Raw genomic sequence first — 18962 nt, 5'->3', positions numbered from 1 at the left:
AAATAACATAGAATGGAGAAACAAATCAAGGTATTTAAATATGAATGAAAATGAAACAAATGAACGATAAATATGAACCAACAGCTACACATACCATGGAAAACTCTTAAAATAATGAACTTAAGCAAAATACAAAATAATACCTGAGATATGATTCCTTTTATATAAAGTTACTGAAACTTTAGGCAAAATAGACTGTTTAGGGCTGAAAACTTGGGCAGTAAATCTCTAAAGCAAAGAAAGAAAGCAATTGCCCGAAAAGTCAGGATGACAATACCTCCAGCAGAGAGACATGGGCACTGTGAGGGGGAAGAATACATTTCTGGAATGTTCTACTTATTGATCCACATAGGGGTTACATGAGAGTTCACTTCGCATTTATTTGGCAAAATGTATATTTGTATATTAATCACTTTTCTATGTTATATTTCCCAGTTTTTTAAAGTTTAAAAAAGCATGCATTTATTTTCTTTAACTCATTGGTGGTTGGCTATTCTACTGCCAAATATTCAAGAGTTATCTTCTACAATGATCTGATACGATGCCTCCCAACTTTCTGAGGCACAGAGAAATGATCAGATTTGTCTATGACATTGATTTAATGAATGAAGCTAATCAAATCCAGAGGTGTCCAACCCCATGGATTTTGACTATTTTAGTCCCCATTTCCTCCCTGGCACCTCGAGGATTGAACAGCTCAGAACATCTATAACTCACTCATGAGACATCAGATGGGAAGTTCTGTTCTGTTATTTTGGTTTAACTTGAAATTTAAAGGTAGGCCTCATCTACCATCAAAGACTACATAGAATGGCAAAGTTTCCTAAAGTACGTTAGAGACCATTAACTAGAGAAATAAAACTTCCCTTAAATCCTTGCTCTGCTTCAAAATGGGAGAAGAATCCTCACTGTTATGGAAGGAAAACGGAGGAGCTTTGGTGTATCACTTAGTGGTCCCATAGATCCAAGTCATTGAGTTAACCTTAATAAACTATTAAATCACAATTTTAACTTTCCTCACCAAATCAAGGGAAAATACTACCAACGTGCTCTGAAAGTATCTCACTTCCTGAGTAAAGATGCCTCCAATATGCACTGACTAGCTACTTCTTAGAAGGGAAAACAAAACTCTAATACAGACATTAGATGTTTAATTAAATCAAATGGTGTTACACTCGAGAAATAATTAAGTATATATATTACTTCACTTTAAATGGTCCCTCAAATTATATATACAGGCTATATCTTTTGCTTGTAGAATTCCACGTATACTAGTACATTCATAGGCCTTTTCTGCTAGCAAAAGTAGAGAATTAAAACCCACTATTAATTTAAAATACCTTGGCAAAGTATCTCTTCAAAACAAGCTTCAAGTAAAATACAGCATGCAAGAACTTTTCTGAATTTTACAGAAATGGTGTGAGTCTGTACCACAGAAATAGTTTAGTTCATAGCTATTTGCCTCTAGCTATACTAATGTATTTTTAAAATGCATATTTTAAAATTTTAAGTAGTTGAATATTTATTAAAAAATCGGTAACATTTATTTTGTGCTCATTTTACATTTGGACCAGGGTTTCCAAGTCCACTCACTATACTCCCAGAGCTGACCACTCACTGTTTGCTGCACTGGATCCATCGGTCTCCATCCTTCCCGCAGTTGCCTTTCTCTGTGCCTTCTGTATTCAGCTTTTCATAACAGAATTTGTCAGACCCCGAAGCCTCTTTTGGAGATGAGCAAGAAAAGAGAATTAATTTTAGTTCTCTTTGCTATCCATAACTGGGAGTGTGCCAGTAAATATTTTAATAACTGGTGTTTCAGAAAAAGGAAAAAAAAATTCCTAATTTGTAGCACTTGCCAATTTCCATAGTGTAAATTTCCACAGTGTAATACATGGCTAATTTCAAACTAAGACTATGATGTCAACTGGCTTCTAAAATTCCTGAAAATTTAACCAATGGCTCTTATAAGCTAAGACAGGACAGCTCCAACACACCATTCTTTTTAACTTGGGAGACAAATTTATTCCCAATTCTTGTTGGTGGGTTTGAGGGTGGGAGGTGGGATTAATCATCAGCAGGAAGTAGTGAAGTGACACAGAGAAAACTAATATCATTCCTAATCCTGCTTTCTATTAATATCAGTAGGCATTATAAAGTCTGAGCTCATTGAGATTTTACATTGGCACATGGATTTTGATATTTAAACCTTTTTAAAAGACAAAAATGCCTCTATTATCTTTCCCTTGTGAAAACTGAAGCACTGAAAGTAAATCTTTCAGTTAAATGACATTTGCCAAACACTGAAATCACTTGTGCATGGGTCCTAGTCTCCTTTTGTGTGCTTTCTTTTCCTGGTGGGTGACCCAGCCTCTGCCAGCAAGGCAGAGCCATTTCTCTCTCTTCCGGCCTGGCCCTCATGAACTGAAGTTCACTGGCGAGGCACTACAAATGTCAGGAAGAGAATATGTGTACTGACATGTAGGGAATGTACTGAGAAGCACGACCATGTACCCGAATCTCTATCTGTCTGCGTCTCACAAAGTACTTGTGTTTCTTCACTTCAAACTGAGATAATCAATTATAGAATTAAAAAAAACAACAACAAAAGTCTGGTTCTATCCTAGGGTAAAAGAACAGAAAGCTAACTTGAGGGGGTGAATGTTAAATCCAAGGTACAAAGAAAATCAGCCAGTGGCTGGATAATAAGCATGACCACTGCACTCAACCCAGTCTTTGCAGGTGGGTGTAGCATCCCTTCTGTCACAGCCACAATCACTGATTGGCACTTTTTGGTTCAGATGACAAGTCCCCAACATTAGCAGTTGCTTGCTGTGGTTTTGTGACTAAGATTCACCATTCTCTTCAGCCTTTTCTAGTTGTTTGTTTGTTTGTTTTTTAATCACCCCAAGCTGTACATCTCTTTCAGCAAGACTGGCAGTGAAGAATATTAAGAGAAACCTGTGTGTGACCAGCAAGCAGGAAACATGACCTACTTGTTCCCCAGATGTACTGACACTGGTTATCCCGTGTCTTGCACTCCCCGTTGTAGCAGCGGCCCTGAGGACAGAACATATGTTATGAGGCACATGCAGCCAGTTCCATTTTCCCCCAAACTCTCACTGCAAGGTCTCCTTTTCATTGTTTCAGACAAAATTGTTTTCTTTTTCATTCGGTACCCTAATACTTTCACAGTGAAAATAAAAACCATAAACATCTTAAGAGAAGCATAAGAATGACAGTTAAAATTTAAAACACAAAACATACCTCATAGTACAGCTCTTTAAATCAAACTAACTATCTAAATTTTTTAATTTTATGGAAAAAAAATTGAGACATTTCTTTGGGTGATACCAGTATGATTTTTAGCTTTTTTTTGCATGTGAATGGTTAGGTTATAACATAGCTTCAGGAAAAAAAAAAAAAAAAACCCACATTACAACAGATTACCATATTTTCCCATCAGAGACAGGCTGAAATGATTAAAAGATAGTCACAACTCAATAAACTAGATTTCTAATTCTTCAGCCATTACATTTTTTTCCTCACCCTCAATCTGGACAGTTTGTACCCAGAGATAAATATAACATATTTGTATTTTATATGACATAAAGCAACTCTGAATTAGAAGACCACTGCAATAATTTACTGTTGTTTGAATTGCAATTCCCTATCAAAATCACATTTATCAAAAAAAAACACCTTGAAATCTAATCTTTTTATAAAATCCCATTTAAAACCTAGAGCCCAGCATACCTGATTTTGATTGCACGCATATCCATCTTGCTTATGAAGATTTGGTGGGCACTGAAAAATATAACCTTTTTAGTTAACATTCAGCATGTGAAGTACCTTCGGATTATGTGTACAATATATTAAAATGCAAAAGAAGGTAAGCATGATTTTATTATTGTGAATTGTGTGCTACGGATCATTCATATCAGTAAAAGTTATAATAAGTATTTTAAAAATGCAAGCATGGTGACTCTATAATTAGGAAAACATGAGCAACTCTTTGAGTAGGTTATCCAAATTTATTCTGCAATTATTGGTAAAAATGAATCAATCAATTAGGTCCATACAGTGGGTGCTCTTTATGTTTCTCCGTTTTCCATGAGATGGGCTAAAATAATAATTTACGTTCACTTGCCTGTGGAGTTAAAAGTAGAAGGGATTAAAACGGATAATGAAGGGAACAAATCAGCCTGTTATGCGGGAGTGGACACGTTCAGGAACTCATTTACAAGACTTCGCTCAGCCCTGTGAAAATGTCAAATTTGCATGTGACACCCATGACGCTCACCTCTAGGCCACATGACTGAGAAAGAAGAAAGACACGGCCCTTCAACTCAATATAAGTGCTGTATCTGCATTACATTTCTGACCTCTTGAACTACAGATTTGCTACTAGAGCAATCATGATGTGACAGTTCTTTCTTTTTCCAGGTCTATTTACCAAATCATTTTTTATAAGGAAAAATAAGGAAAATTTCATTTTCCCCCAACATTACCCTGAGTAAATTAAAATTTTTACTTTCTGTGCGTCTCATTTACCACATTTAAGAGAGCTAAAAAAATTAAGTCAAGACTCTGCTACAGCATTCAAAACAAATACAAAAAGGAAAAAAAAAATACATGGGTGTGGCAAGTGAATAAGAAACATAGCGATGCCCACTGAGGTCCTCCCTTAGTTTTCACCTTCTCAGTAAATGACAGTCCCACTCTTCCAACTGTTCAAGGCCAAAACCATGGAGTCATCCTATGTTTCTCTCTTTTTCTCACACTCTCCTTCTATGCCATTAACAAATCTTGGTAGCTTCTACCTTTAAAATATAATTGCAATCTGACTTTTCTCCATTTCCACCGCTAATGCCAGGTCCACACCACCACCATCTCTCACCACCATCTCTCATCTCTCTGATTATGCAACAGCCTCCAACTGATTCCCCTACTTCCACTCTACTCTCCTCATAGGCTATAGAGCCACCAGAGTGTCCTTTGAAAAACCTAAACCACCTCATGTTGCTCCTCTGTTGATGGCTTCCCCATCTACTCACTGGCCTTCCAAGTTCATCATGATCTGCTCCTATGCCGGCCCCAACCTCACCTTCAGCTCTCTGACCTCATTCCTACTCTCTGCCATAAATACCTGACTCTACGTGAATGTACCAGCCATGTTGCCACCCCACGGCCTTTGTCCTTGCTCTTCCTCCAATCTTTCCCCCAGATTTCTGCCTGGCTTGCTCTCTCACCTTTTTTAGGACGTTGTTCAACTATCAGCATCTCAGAGAAGCCTTATCTAACCATGCTCTTCAAAACCGTAACCTCCTTCCCCATGCTGGCATCCTCTGTTCCCCATTCCCTATTTTTTTTCTTCTCCATAACATGTATCACCAACTGAGGATCCGTGTATTTTACGTATTTGCTTGTCTTTTGTCTGCATCCTAATGCGAGCACCATGCAGGCAGGGATTTTCTGTCCCTGCTGCCTCCCCAGCACCTAGAACAAAACTGGCTCAATTATTATTGAGATGGTGCTCAATGACTATTGGCTGACTGAGAAAATAAATAAATGACCCACACAGACACAATTAAGTTATTCTATTCTGCAACACCAAGGTGTTTATCATGGCCACTACAGAAAGGTAACAGAACTAACTTAGAAGCGCGAAGAAGCAGTAACTTATTAAGGAACACATTGAGATTAAATGCTTTGGTTCTACATCTTTCTAAAGAACAACTGACTCTCATACAAGCTTTCGTTCAACCTAATGGTAACTCTTCAAAAGATGTAATTATCAGCATGAGAAGTTGGTTTACTGGACCAACTGCCCAGAAACAGAGATCCCTGGGCCTCTTTCATCCAAATCCACACAAAACACCATCATTTTCTTATAAATCAACTAACATTAATTATTCACTTACTCCAAGATGAACACAACCACGCTGGACAAAAATGCAAAAGAAATGTTGCTACTAGAATAGGTACATCAGGGGCTAAACAATTTTCATATTTGACTTTTGCGATGTTTCAAGAGGAAAAAACTAGTAGGAGTCACAAATTAGAAAAAAAAAAGCTCTTGTTATAAACTGTCACAGCTACATGGAAGAAGATTTCTAATCAATCTATTTTTCGTTTAGGCTAATAAAAGCCACTTGCTTATCACTGAAATGTTTAACAAAGGAAATTATGGATGTCTCTCGTTGTCTGGAGATATTTAAAGCAGAGGGACCATAAATCCGTGTACTTTATTCTGCCTGTGAGCAGAGCTCTGGATTCGGTCTCTAAATGCCATTTGAGCCCCCAGTTTTATGCTGTGCAGGAAGGTCCAGTTGAGGCCGGCTTTCACAGTGCAATAGCCTTTAAATGTACTTATTTTAAATTGTGCTATACTCCCATTTTGATGACGTATTTCATAGTACTAACAAAACACATTCCCCACATCTTTAAAAAAATATCTTTATTGTAAAGTCTATGGCAATTCAAGAGTTAAAGGTTGAAATGAAAAAACTGTACTTTTAAAAGAACTGAACACGCAGAACCAAAACCATATATGATGGGTATAAAAATAGCATTGTTCTACAAAACTAAAAATATAACTCAGTGAAACAGTATATCAAGAATGTCAGTACACTTGTCATAAAACACCGAATCCACAATTCTTACATTCTGCCGCTATATTATTTAAAAATTGCAGAGAAACCTATTTACATATTTATATATAAGAACAGATACGCATAAAAATCACAGAAGAATAACAGCCTGAATAGAGTTCACTGTACCATTCCTTTGTACCATATCCACTTGAATCAAGCCTCACATGATACATATCAAAACCTTTCAAAAGGTTAATTAGGAACCTTTGTTTTCCTCTCCTCACATTTCCTTCCAGGGAGGGGAACTCAGTGTAACTCCAGTTACTCTCTGCTCGTGTACTCGATTCTCCAGGCAGGTAGAGTGAACGGTTGGGTTGGTTGGCTGGCTGATTTGATAAACTTGAGAAGAGTAACTTGGCATTCTGGCCTGGTCCTGCCATCCTGCTCCTGCCTACTCACATAAATCATCCTCTCTCTATTGCTCCTCCATGGCATACAAGGCAAGGGCTGGCTCTGCACTGACAGGTCATTCCAGGCCCAATTTTGTCAATAACGTGTTGCTATAGCCTGAGTCTGGGATCTATAAAGAGGCCCATTTAGCCCTCACACTAAGCTATGGCTTTCAACTTGGCTATTTGCAATACCAAAGATGATATTTTGGCTTCTAACTATACTCTACCAGAAGCCCTACGTGGCAATAGGTAACTCCACTCCTGAGAACTTGTCCTAAGGTGCTAACTCCAAACAAGAAACACTCTTAAAAATGCATAGAGATTCACGACCATATTAATCATAATAATGAAATACTGCCAACAATCTAAATATCTACCACCACCGGATGGAGAAGTGACTGGTAAATCCACATGGCAGACTTTCATGCAACTGTAAAGAGGATATCTATAAAAACTGTGTCACAGCATGAGAAAATGCTCTTGAAATAACGTTAGAAAGAAATGAAGGTAGAATGAAGTCAAAAATTCTTACCAAGCCCCTCCCTGCCTGATTCCTGATTTCCTCTCTGAATTGTTTCCACTATTCCCCAGCTATCCCTGCTTTCATTCCATCTCTTGAAGAAGCCATGCTTCTGTACTCACTGGGGTTTTGTTCATTTATTTGCCTTTCTCCATCCAGCAGAATGCAAGCCCCATAAGAGCAAGGACTTTTCTATTTCAATTCCTCCCGTACCCCAGCATTCACAGCAGTGCTTATCACAGAGCAGGGGCTCCACAAATGACCATTTGAATGACAAATAAAGACATAAAACAACACAATATAAATGTTTAAAAATGTAAAAATTAAAGAAGGAATGCCGGAAGGCAACCTTAATGATAATGTGATAATTTTAATGTGAAGAAGATCATGCCAAAGTGTGTGGGCCATGAAGCCAGGGCTTCATAAGTGGAGCGAGACGGTGACAGAGCTCAGGAAGGGAGACTTCTGCTCCCAATCCCATTTCAACCACAGCAGTGCTACTCTTCCCAGATTTCTACATTGGGCTTCCAACCAAAATTTTGTTGGTAAGCTGGGACGAAGTGAGAGCGTGGCATGGACATATATACACTACCAAATGTAAAACAGATTGCTAGTGGGAAGCAGCTGCATAGCACAGGGAGATCCGCTCGGTGCTTTGTGACCACCTAGAGGGGTGGGATAGGGAGGGTGGGAGGGGGACGCAAGAGGGAGAGGATATGGGGATATATGTACACGTACAGCTGATTCACTTTGTTATACAGCAGAAACTAACACACCATTGTAAAGCAAGTATACTCCAATAAAGATGTAAGAAAAAAAAGAAAGGGTTTTGTGGCTTAAAAATGCTTGCAAATAGCTTTATCAGTGTGAGGGTACTGTTTTAGATGTGGGCACCAGGAAAGAAAAATCAATTCGTTGGATATGAGCAATATAAAGGGAACTAATTACGAAGGGGAAATTTGGAAGAAAAGAGATTTTTTAGGTCCAAAAAACCACAATAAACGTTCCTAAAATAAAGGCATGGGAGGAGCTAGAAATTACTAGAAAACAGAGCAAAACAAAACAAAAACAAAAGAACCAAATCATATTCACACACGTAATCCAAACTGAAAGCTTCACAATATGTATTTGCAAGTAAGATGCATTACCTAAAACTCAGTTTGCCATACCTGGCCAGAGTCTCCAGTGCAGTATTCGGTAATATCACACCCATTCACAGCATCCCGACATTCATACCCTCGCGGCTGAAACTGCAAATCAAAACTCAATGTTAGCAACCAGTATTAATTAGTATTTCAAAGAGTTAACATCCTTATATTCACCAACAATCATGACATCCTTTCATAACCACCGCCAAACTCTTTTTATGAATCAGCAAGATAGTTCCAGGATAAAGATAATACCCAAATACCACTCTGTGTAGTAAATATGAATCATTAACCAAGGCATTACATGTTCAGATTTCAAAACCCACTATCTCAGAGTATTATTTTTGGGAAACATTGCGATGACAATTATGCAAAGAAGAAACACTGGTGTGGCTTAAGACAAAAGAACAGAACACTAAAATATAAACATTTAGGATCTCTCTGAAGACTGATATGCACACCCAACCTGCACTGATTTACCAACTAGCTTGGATATTAGTCTTGCTTTAGCTAAATATACACAGGCAGATTTCAATTAATTCATATGAATTTCCTTCAGTGATGCCAGTGAATGCCTACTGAGTACAAGGCATTTTGTTTCTCTGGGTGGTGGGTGGGTAAAAGATGAAGGAAAGAGTCCATCATCTTCAAGCAATTTATAATCTGGTTGGGGACATAAGCAAGTACAAACTAAGCTAGAATCGCCTAGATTACCACATGCATAACATCCCTTTGGTGTTGGATAAAACTAAATCATATACTTTTATGGTTTTAAAGGATATTAGAGATTTTATAGATGAGAAAAAGGAAAATTTAAAAAACGTTTTTTTAAAAAATTAACCAGAGGTCTCTAAAGATGGAAGTAACTGTGTGTCCACACATACACAAGTTGTGCATATACACATATAAACATACATACATACATACATATATTACCTCCTTATCTAGCTTTCTTGCCTTTATAAGTGATTTTAAATATCAAATGTAAAAACATGAGCACTAGGTTTTCTGCTCAGGGTCTAAAATAAATTAGGATGAGTTTTAAAGAAAAAGGTTATAAGTAGGGCTTATTAGAAAAAGACCACAAGAATTGTCCCTCTTCTATTCAACTATTTAATTTGGTTTTCACTCATGATAGTAGAGCAATTCTCAATGTTTATTTTGGAAGGATTATAGATATATTTTCTTAGGGAGGTACCAGAGAATAGAATGGTTGGTAGTGAATCATAGTAAAGATAATCGTTGTAACCCACAGAATCTGGATAGATTTATTGATTCTACAAAATCGCCAGGCTAATATGCACAGTGTCGATCAACAAGACTGTGACAAGTTGTACAAATACTCAATGTACACATTGAGATATTTGGCTAATATGTCAACGGTAAGAAAGATGAAACTGTCAGAGAACTCACAAGACATGAGGTGTTATTACAGCAGGGCCCGTCGCTGCAGTGGGCCCCATTGGAGAGAGAGCATTTCTTACAGCACAGTCCATAGCATTCCTAGAGAAAACACTTCACGTGAGTAAGTGAGGAAACCTACCCACTGGTCATTCAACATGCTCTCCACATGTAACTTATGCGTAATCCATGTGAGGAGATGTATATAATAGTAAGCAAATCTTTTAGGAAAGAATGAACCACTTTAAGCAATGATAGATTCCTTCCAGCTATACTTCTCAGCAAAGTACGATCTTCTAAGAAGGGGCTTCTCTACCAAAAAGTAAGCTTATCTTTTAGCAGGCACCCAACCCTAGGTTAGCTCTGTTGTATTCTTAATACTCAATCTAGTTTTACAAAGACAAAACTAATATACAACACAGAAAGTATTTTCATGAGTTAGTAAAACTTGTCTGAGATGAATATGAGCTATGAATTTTTAAGAGATACGAATTTGATTAGAAGAATCCATTAGGTTTCTTCAGACAGAGCCAATGATTAATTCTAATGTATCTGAGCTAGGATTAAGCATTGATGAGAGAGCTCAGAATAAAGGCACTAAGACCACAATGAATGATGGGGCAGACTTCCCACTAACGCTATTCTTCTGCACTCTGGGTAGATGTGCTGAAGGTAGAAAAGATCTCTTGTACCTACCACATGGATTCCACAATCACACTCCTCCCCAGCTTCCACATATCCATTTCCACATTCTGTGGGCTCAAATAGCTGAAAGAGATTAGAAAGATAAAGGGAAACCATTTTAATTCATCACAGAAAATCAACACTCCAATCGGGCTACACACATGGCCTTATAATCAGCCATCATGTGGTATTCTTCTGTGATCTGTTGTTATGGCATCTTACAAATGTGTCTGTGTGAGAATCACTGTTAATTTATTAATAACACTTCTAAAAAACATATTTTAAATGGGGTATTATCTCTTGGAGGATTCTCCGGTAGTGGGTTCCAGAGATGACCTCTACCATTAGAGCTACTTTTCAGAGAAATAAGCTGTCAAGAGGAATAGATCACTTTCGTATTTGCTAATGGAGCTAAAATGCACGCTAATAAGACTCACAGATACCTAATTTGTTGACTTATAACCAGGCAGCTGAGAAGATATAAAAACTGTCAAGAAGATAAAAATGCTTCATTCACAGCTAAATGTGATATATGCCATCAAGTAAATGCAAATAAACTTAGGGGAAAAAACTGTTGCTGGAAATCCATGCCCATCATTCTCAGTGAAAAGAAATCTGCACTGGCTGAATCATATTAAGTAAATGTGCAGACATATGCACAGATGTATAGAAATTTCTCAATCATTCCTGGAGCAATGGTAGAGTCAAATTTCTAGAATAATCCACCCTACTGGTGCTATGAACTTGCTTGCCAAATAAACTGTATTATAGACCAGTTGTTGAGGCAGCTGATTATTTATAAGAAACATTCCTATTTCCCATCACCTGGGGCAAGATTTTTCTGTGTATATCTACTATACTCAGGTGAAGATTAGAACAGGACATCCCAACCCAAATGCTCAGAGCCATATATACGAGAGACAGCAGCACACACCCAAGGAACAGCTGCCCTCCACTGAGTCCACCAAAGAAAGAGCTGATCCTCCTTCCACTTCCGGGAAAGGAAAATTGTTATAAGGAGCAAGGAAGTTTTCCACGATACTTGGGTGGGACTTCCCCATGGGAAAATCCAATGACTAAAATCAACAGTCCTCATCTCTGTGATATTTTGATCAAGAGGGAGGAGAAAATAGAAAAGGGAAAGGCAGACTGGAACATGAGTAGTGCTTCATATCAGGACTCCCATGTAACCCACTGTTCGATTTCATTCTTAGGACTCTTCTTCCATCCTGAGACAGGTCACTATCACAAACCATATGGCAAACGTGGCAGTTGAGAAGGTTCCCAGAGCACAGAAAAGATGCACTTAGATAATGTGAAAATAACACATAAAACCTGCAAACATACATCCACTGACTACAACACTTGGAAGAAAGTCGGTTCTTTCACACATACATATAAATTATTCCACTGTAATCCATAGCAGCTTTTAAAAAATTTTTCTATATATGTTGTTTAAAAAGAAAGAATTTCAGGGCTTCCCTGGTGGCGCAGTGGTTGAGAGTCCGCCTGCCGATGCAGGGGACACGGGTTCGTGACCCGGTCCGGGAAGATCCCACGTGCCGCGGAGCGGCTGGGCCCGTGAGCCATGGCCGCTGAGCCTGCTCGTTCAGAGCCTGTGCTCCGCAATGGGAGAGGCCACAACAGTGAGAGGCCCGCATACCACAAAAAAAAAAAAAAAAAGAAAGAAAGAATTCCATATTTACTAATTTTTAAAATTGAAGATGTATGTGTATTTTTATTTAGTTTCCACATTATCTGAATAATTTGCTTTCTACTCACAGGCAATTTCAGAAATCTAATGATGGATCCTTATACACACACTAGAGATCTTAGTATTTTCAAACAACTCAGTGTTGTTTCCTCAGGCATGATGCTTATAATTAGCTGGTGAGCTGCAAGGCAGGTAAAATTAGCCATGTACCTTGCAATTCAGAAATGTCAACAGCTCACATTAATTCATTATTACTCACTGCACCCATTTTAAACACTCTGAAGCTTTCAGATTTCTGTTGCATTGAGATCGATGCCATAAAAAGCAGGGAGCTGAGTTTAATGATGCAAGATCACTTTAAAATTCCTGTTTCTTTTTCTGCAGCCTTACTGAGATTTTATACTGCTGTCAGGCATCAAAGTATCATCCCTAACTTAGCAGTATCACTTAATTATGGGGATAGGAATAAATTATTCTGACAGTTATCGACATCAGACACTGATTTTTTTAAAAAAAGGCTAACATGATTTCACTGCTCTCTCAATTTGCAGAGTTATTAAACATTTTGTACAGCAATGGATTATATTTGACTTATGATGTAGTATCTTAAAAAGAAATATGAAATGTGCAATGTTAGAATGTCTATGCCATCTTCTAATTCTCATCAATCCTGTCCGTTTGCCTGTTAAGCAACTTCGTTTCTAAACATGTTATTGGTCGACAGTCCCATATCCAAAAGCTCTATAGCCTGTGAGTTTAAGAATTCTGGCTTTGCTGGATTTTAGAAAAGTATGATGCATTTACCCTGTTCTATATAACAGCCCTGAGGGGTCTGGTATACACTCTATAATCAAACACATTAACATTTGTGCAGTAACATTTGTGTAGTAAGATTTAAGAATACTTACACTATGAGGGATAAATAAAGATTTTCAGTTCAGGATAAGTTGTAACGTCCCCTATGTTTTCTGCAAACTCATAAAATATACTTCCAATTTTCAGAATTTTTGAATTAAGGAATTGTTGATAAGAGAATATGACATTGTGTATATAAATTTTAATGAAATGCCAATTGACAATGTGGACCTTCCCAAGTAAAGATATATATCTTCATATATATATATATATATATATACATATATGCGTATATATATATATATACGCATATATGTATATATATATATGCCTGTATTTATGGGGTCCATAAATACTTTGGGTCATTTTTTGGCTGGCTGATATTAGTAATGCTTTCTATCTGGGAGAATGGACCACACATACCGCCCCCTGCCAAAAAAAAAAAGAAAGTAAGAAAAGCCTAGAAATTAGTTATACCCCTAGAGAAAATGTCAAGGGGAAATAGAATTTTTGTCAGAGAAATGGGCTAAAGTAATGTATCTTAATCTAACCCACTATCTCTTAGCAGCAAATGAAGACACCAACAAGAACATTTCAAAGATATTTTAATTGAAGGACTGTCTGTTTGTTTTTTGGAGGGGAGGGCCAAGAGGAGGTACAGCTGGCACTGAAACACCAGAGTTTCAGAACAGTGAAACTATGGTCTTGTAATTCATTTAAACGAGACTTAATCTTTAACGTGATAAAGCCTTTTATAACTAAATATTAATCTGATTGGAAAGAAACCTGCTTTCCAAGCCAAGTATCTGATATTTGGCATAATTCCATTGTAAAAAAATTGGAGAAATAATTACTTTCTAAATTACTAACCTTTGTTGGCCTGTTGAAAAGACAGGCTCCACCCCCTCTGTGTAAAAAGTCTCTATACTCCAAAATGCTGCACTTTGAGAACTTTCTGGAATGGGATACCCTGAGGAAATAAAGAATCAATTTTGTAAAAAATTTACCAAAAGCAGTCATCAGAGAAGAAAATTAAAACCCTTGAATTAGAATAAAATCATCACTCTGGATCCAGATGATCCTATACAAACTTTGACAAGGCACTTATGTTCAAACTACTAAGTAAGTATGTGTGGTAGAGTGTGTAAAAATAGAAATTCAAAGAAAATCACAGATTTGGGGGTCTAGGTTACAATCTCCTTAGCAGTCAAGCCCCTTTGTGCTCAGGCTTGAAAGAGTTTTTGAAAAGTTCATCCCCAAACTTCATCTAGGCTGTATATTAAAATGTGGTTACTAGCACTGACATATATACACTACCAAATGTAAAATAGGTAGCTAGTGGGAAGCAGCCGCATAGCACAGGGAGATCAGCTCAGTGCTTTGTGACCACCTAGAGGGGTGGGGTAGGGAGGGTGGGAAGGAGGGAGATGCAAGAGGGAGGAGATAGGGGGACATAGGTATACATATAGCTGATTCACTTTGTTATACAGCAGAAACTAACACAACATTGTAAAGCAATTATACTCCAATAAAGATGTTAAAAAAAAATGTAGTCACTTTTATTCGCTCTGTCTCAGTAAAGATAAGCAGGGTTTTGGGGGGGGGGTTGCCTCTGTCCTGAATAAAAGTAGGTTCCTGGGAACCTACTAGATTTTACTTTGGAGAAGGAAGTTGTGAGGGTCAACTGATTAAAGATTATGTATTGCAGGCTTCAGCGACACAATTGAGGTAAACAAGGAAACCCTAAAGAGATGTGTTAGACTATATATGTTTTGATGTGTATATACACACAGTCAAAACAGAATTAGGGTAAGCACCTTCTGAATTAGAATTAGGTAATAGCTCCTTATTCTCAATTTCAAATACTATTTGGTAATATTCATGATTTTGCAGGAATATAGTGAACCTCTTTGTGAGTTAATCAAATTACTATCACTGTGTCAGTACATAGGGGAATATTATATGTATGGTCAAGGTTAAACTGAGTCATACACATTGATTCCTTGGACATATTTGTCATAGTACTTGACTTGAGAGTACTAGGTCACTTATTCTAGGATGTGATCCAATAGATTTATATTTCCTTATGTATGAGGGTAGTGTATGGAAGCAGGTAAAATCTACCATTGTTGACAGTGATCTCTTACAAGAACTATGTAGAAATATATACTTGAGAAAATACAAGTTAAGCTTAAATAATTTTATTATATCCTATGGGTAGTCAGTCTAAAAATCTATTTAGAAACTGGAAGTTTAGAAGACAGAAGGCCTCTCCCGATAAAACCTGTATTATGAATGGTGTTACCGTCTGTAGGAAGCCTCAGGGGAGGGGGAGTATGAAAGCTAACGGTTTCAAGTTTAAATTACTTTTCTAGAAACATGTGTTCTAAAGTAGCAAGCATAAAGGCTGACTCTCTCCTCAAGCCTTCATGCTCACACACCTCTTGTTCCCTGGACTCCTGGTGCACAAATAAGGAAGGGACTCTGTAAAAGTAGGTCAGGGCTTCTGGCAACCGGGGATCACAGGGAGGGGGCAGGACCAGAAATGGTGATGTGCTGAGCAGATGTCTGGCATGGGCAAAGGAAGTGGGAGAGACACATGAATGAGGAAACCTCTTCTATCTATTAGGAGTGGGCTCTAGCTTAGGAGGCCTTGTGGCAGTGGCTCCCATGGGGCAGGGGTCCCTGGGAAAGAGGGCAGTGTTTCTAGGCCTTGGTTCACAGATGCAACAGCAACCCTCTAGTTTCCAAATGATCTACAATAGGAGACAGGAGTTAGGTGAGCAACTATTTAAATGTCTAGCAGTAGAAGACCACCTAGACACGATAAATCTGTCTTAATTTGTTTAAAAAAAGCTTTATTGATTATATAAGGAATGCAGTACAATTTTATTACAGTAAACATGTCTACTTACAAGTTCCTTAAAATATAAATTGTTGACTAAATTGGTTTTCACTGACAGTTTAGACAACCAGCTTTTATCCTAACTGTACTAAAAAATTAATGCATCCACTAAACTTAGAAGCATTTAATCATGTGCTTCCTTTAAGGGTTAATAGATGTAGAAGTGGTTACTTTATTTTACTTTTATTACCAACTTTGAATAAAAAATTAAAGTATAAAGTAAACTAGCCATTTCATTTTTTAAAGTATCAGACAATGAATTATTGAATTTATTCTAAGGCTTAGCCTAAAAGACCAGTACCTGAGAGACTGTGTATCTAATTATAGGTAACAATTTCAGTAAAAGGTATATAACAAATGCGTTTACAATGAAAATTTACCCCGTCTCCTCCATGATGCAGCCGCCCCAGGATTCTGTGCAGTCACATTCTAGTCCAATGAAACAATAAAAAGCAACAAAAGAAGAGGGAAACAACAAAAGTCACATCTTTAATTTGCATCACAGCTCTTGAAATAGTTCCTTATTACCAATTCCATGTCAGACAGGTACAGAATGTGAAGTCTCACCTAACAAAACCTATTTCCTTTAAATCAATATTTCTTTTCCCTTTCCAACACTATAGCTTGCTTCCTAAGACAACAGCTGCAAGAAATAAAATTGCGCCTCTCCATTTTTGTAACGCAGAGAATTCAATTAAGTTCCTAGTGCCAATGTTTAATGAAAAGTACCTGGTCTAGAGACTGTAAAGCCTGAGTTTTAGTCCAAGTTCTGTGTGATGAGAGAGTTTCATAGGCAAGTGACTCAGCATTTCTTGGGTCTCAGTGTTTCCACCTCTAAAATGTGAATGCATCTCTCTGTCTCCCAGAGTGGTTCTGGAGCTCACATGAGATGGTAGTCTGTGTGCTCTCTGGGAACTACAAAGCTCTACTGCACAAATGCAATGAGCCCTCACTGAAGTCCTGCTAACAGACCACACCGGACGTTAGAGGAGAGAATTCAATTTGCTGGAGTCAAAGCAAGAATCAGCCAGAGACTTGAAGAACACTAAGCGAAAAGGTTCAGCAAAAGAGAGAAATCTAAAATAGAAATGTAAAATCATCTAAATTAAATAACCATAAACTTAACATAGATACGACAGATGGACATATGGGTATTGTGACGGGCTGTCCTTTTCATTTATTTTTTCCTATTCTCTTTCCTATGATAGACAAAGATATTTTTAAAGAAAGACTTCCAAATGGATCTTTAAAAATTCAAAGTACAGAACGAATCTACCTAAACAAACAATTCACAAAGGAATAAAGAATTTTAGGAAGGAATTATGCCCGGCATTAGTAATGAAGCCTATCGCTCACCCTACTCCGTCACCTGACTCAGCAATATCTCTCAGCTGCCCCCAGCACTGGCCTCTTCCCGGCTCCAGGCTTTTCAAACAAGGACATAAACCTGGTTCTGCTCCTTCCTGGTTTTCAGGTATTGATGCCAGCCAGTGAAACCTGAATCACTTCCTTTAATGTGTGCTATGTGTTTCCCTGGGAAAGCAAATACTCTGAGCAAGAAATTAGATGAAAGTTTGTGGAGAATTGCTCAATGCCACCAGACTTAATGTACCCATAAAGTGATGACTTAATATGCCCTTAAAGGGAATCAAGACACCCTGGATATATATTTTGCTTCAAGTTTCCATAACACTATGTATTAATGACAATTATTTGATAGTAGTCAAAAAGTACAAAATATAGGATAATGTTAAGGTAGATTTTTGTCCTCTTCTTCTTTAGGGAGGCTGTGGTAGAGAGGGGGACCTTTATTCCTAGCATCTGATATTTTCACTGAGGGGAGTAGATTTCCACTTAATTCCTAGGTAACAGATTAGGAGTGAATACCTCAGGTTTTTCTTTCCACAGGATCTCGTTGTGTGTGCCCTAGGCACTTTTGCCTTCTGCCACAAAAGTGTGTTAGAAATTATATTTTGCTAGTGTATTGATATAAAGAGGAATCTAATCCAAGTTGGATTTTATACCGATTTTAAAGGAAGTTAAAAACGTTCAAGGGCCCCCTAAAATTATTGTGGGCCTTCAACACTTCGCCACTAGAATCTCAGCCCTGTCTTTCCATCTGCATCTCCTCTGGTCAAAGAGGAGAGTGACACCCAGCAGTCACCAGCTGTGTTTTCCTGCTGGATGGGATTTGTGGCTGCTTCTCTTGGCCTGCCTGCCCAGTAGAGGAGAGTTACCCTCTATCATCTGTCCCCATGTTTAAAAGTTCCAGGACGGGACTGCCCGTACAGGAAGCTTCTCCGATGTTTCTGATGGTACTAGGTGGGTAAGTTTAATTAGAGGTAAGTAGATGGGTACGTTTAATTAGAGTTTGAGCTCCTTTTAACTCTAGGCCTAAGCTATTTTCTGATCCAACTGTACTTGTGGTGGAGCTTCACTGACATCTTGTGGCTACACTCAACTGGTTAGAATCCAGAGGGCGAGTATTCACCACCACCCACCCCAACATCCTGCAGTGTCAGAAAGAGCGGATCACGCCCTGAGAAAGTATGATTTTATGGACTTTGAAAGGGACATTTCTCCAACCCACACAGATTAAGAATTACCTTAAATTGCTCATCTTATCATTGTTTAGAGGAAGGAATACACTACAGTTAAGGTATTATCACTTAGAAATGAAAAATATT

General features: G+C 37.9%; 1 protein-coding gene across 2 annotated transcripts in view; it reads right to left on the bottom strand.

The window, feature by feature from the left end:
- ADAM23 (ADAM metallopeptidase domain 23) overlaps positions 1–18962 on the bottom strand; it is a gene marked incomplete at both ends in the record, with an annotated part of 161763 nt that overhangs the window by 24106 nt on the left and 118695 nt on the right. For both annotated transcript variants that reach the window (XM_082840810.1, XM_082840809.1), the window contains 8 exons: positions 1619–1724; positions 2997–3060; positions 3757–3807; positions 8738–8818; positions 10130–10219; positions 10814–10885; positions 14241–14340; positions 16656–16704. In XM_082840810.1, the coding sequence (XP_082696936.1) occupies positions 1619–1724; positions 2997–3060; positions 3757–3807; positions 8738–8818; positions 10130–10219; positions 10814–10885; positions 14241–14340; positions 16656–16704 (613 nt within the window). The remainder of the gene's footprint in view (positions 1–1618; positions 1725–2996; positions 3061–3756; positions 3808–8737; positions 8819–10129; positions 10220–10813; positions 10886–14240; positions 14341–16655; positions 16705–18962) is intronic.

Source organism: Leucopleurus acutus (genome assembly GCF_964270905.1).
Source record: "Leucopleurus acutus genome assembly, chromosome: 6".
Taxonomy (NCBI): domain Eukaryota; kingdom Metazoa; phylum Chordata; class Mammalia; order Artiodactyla; family Delphinidae; genus Leucopleurus; species Leucopleurus acutus.
This window is presented reverse-complemented; position numbering and strand designations above follow the sequence as displayed.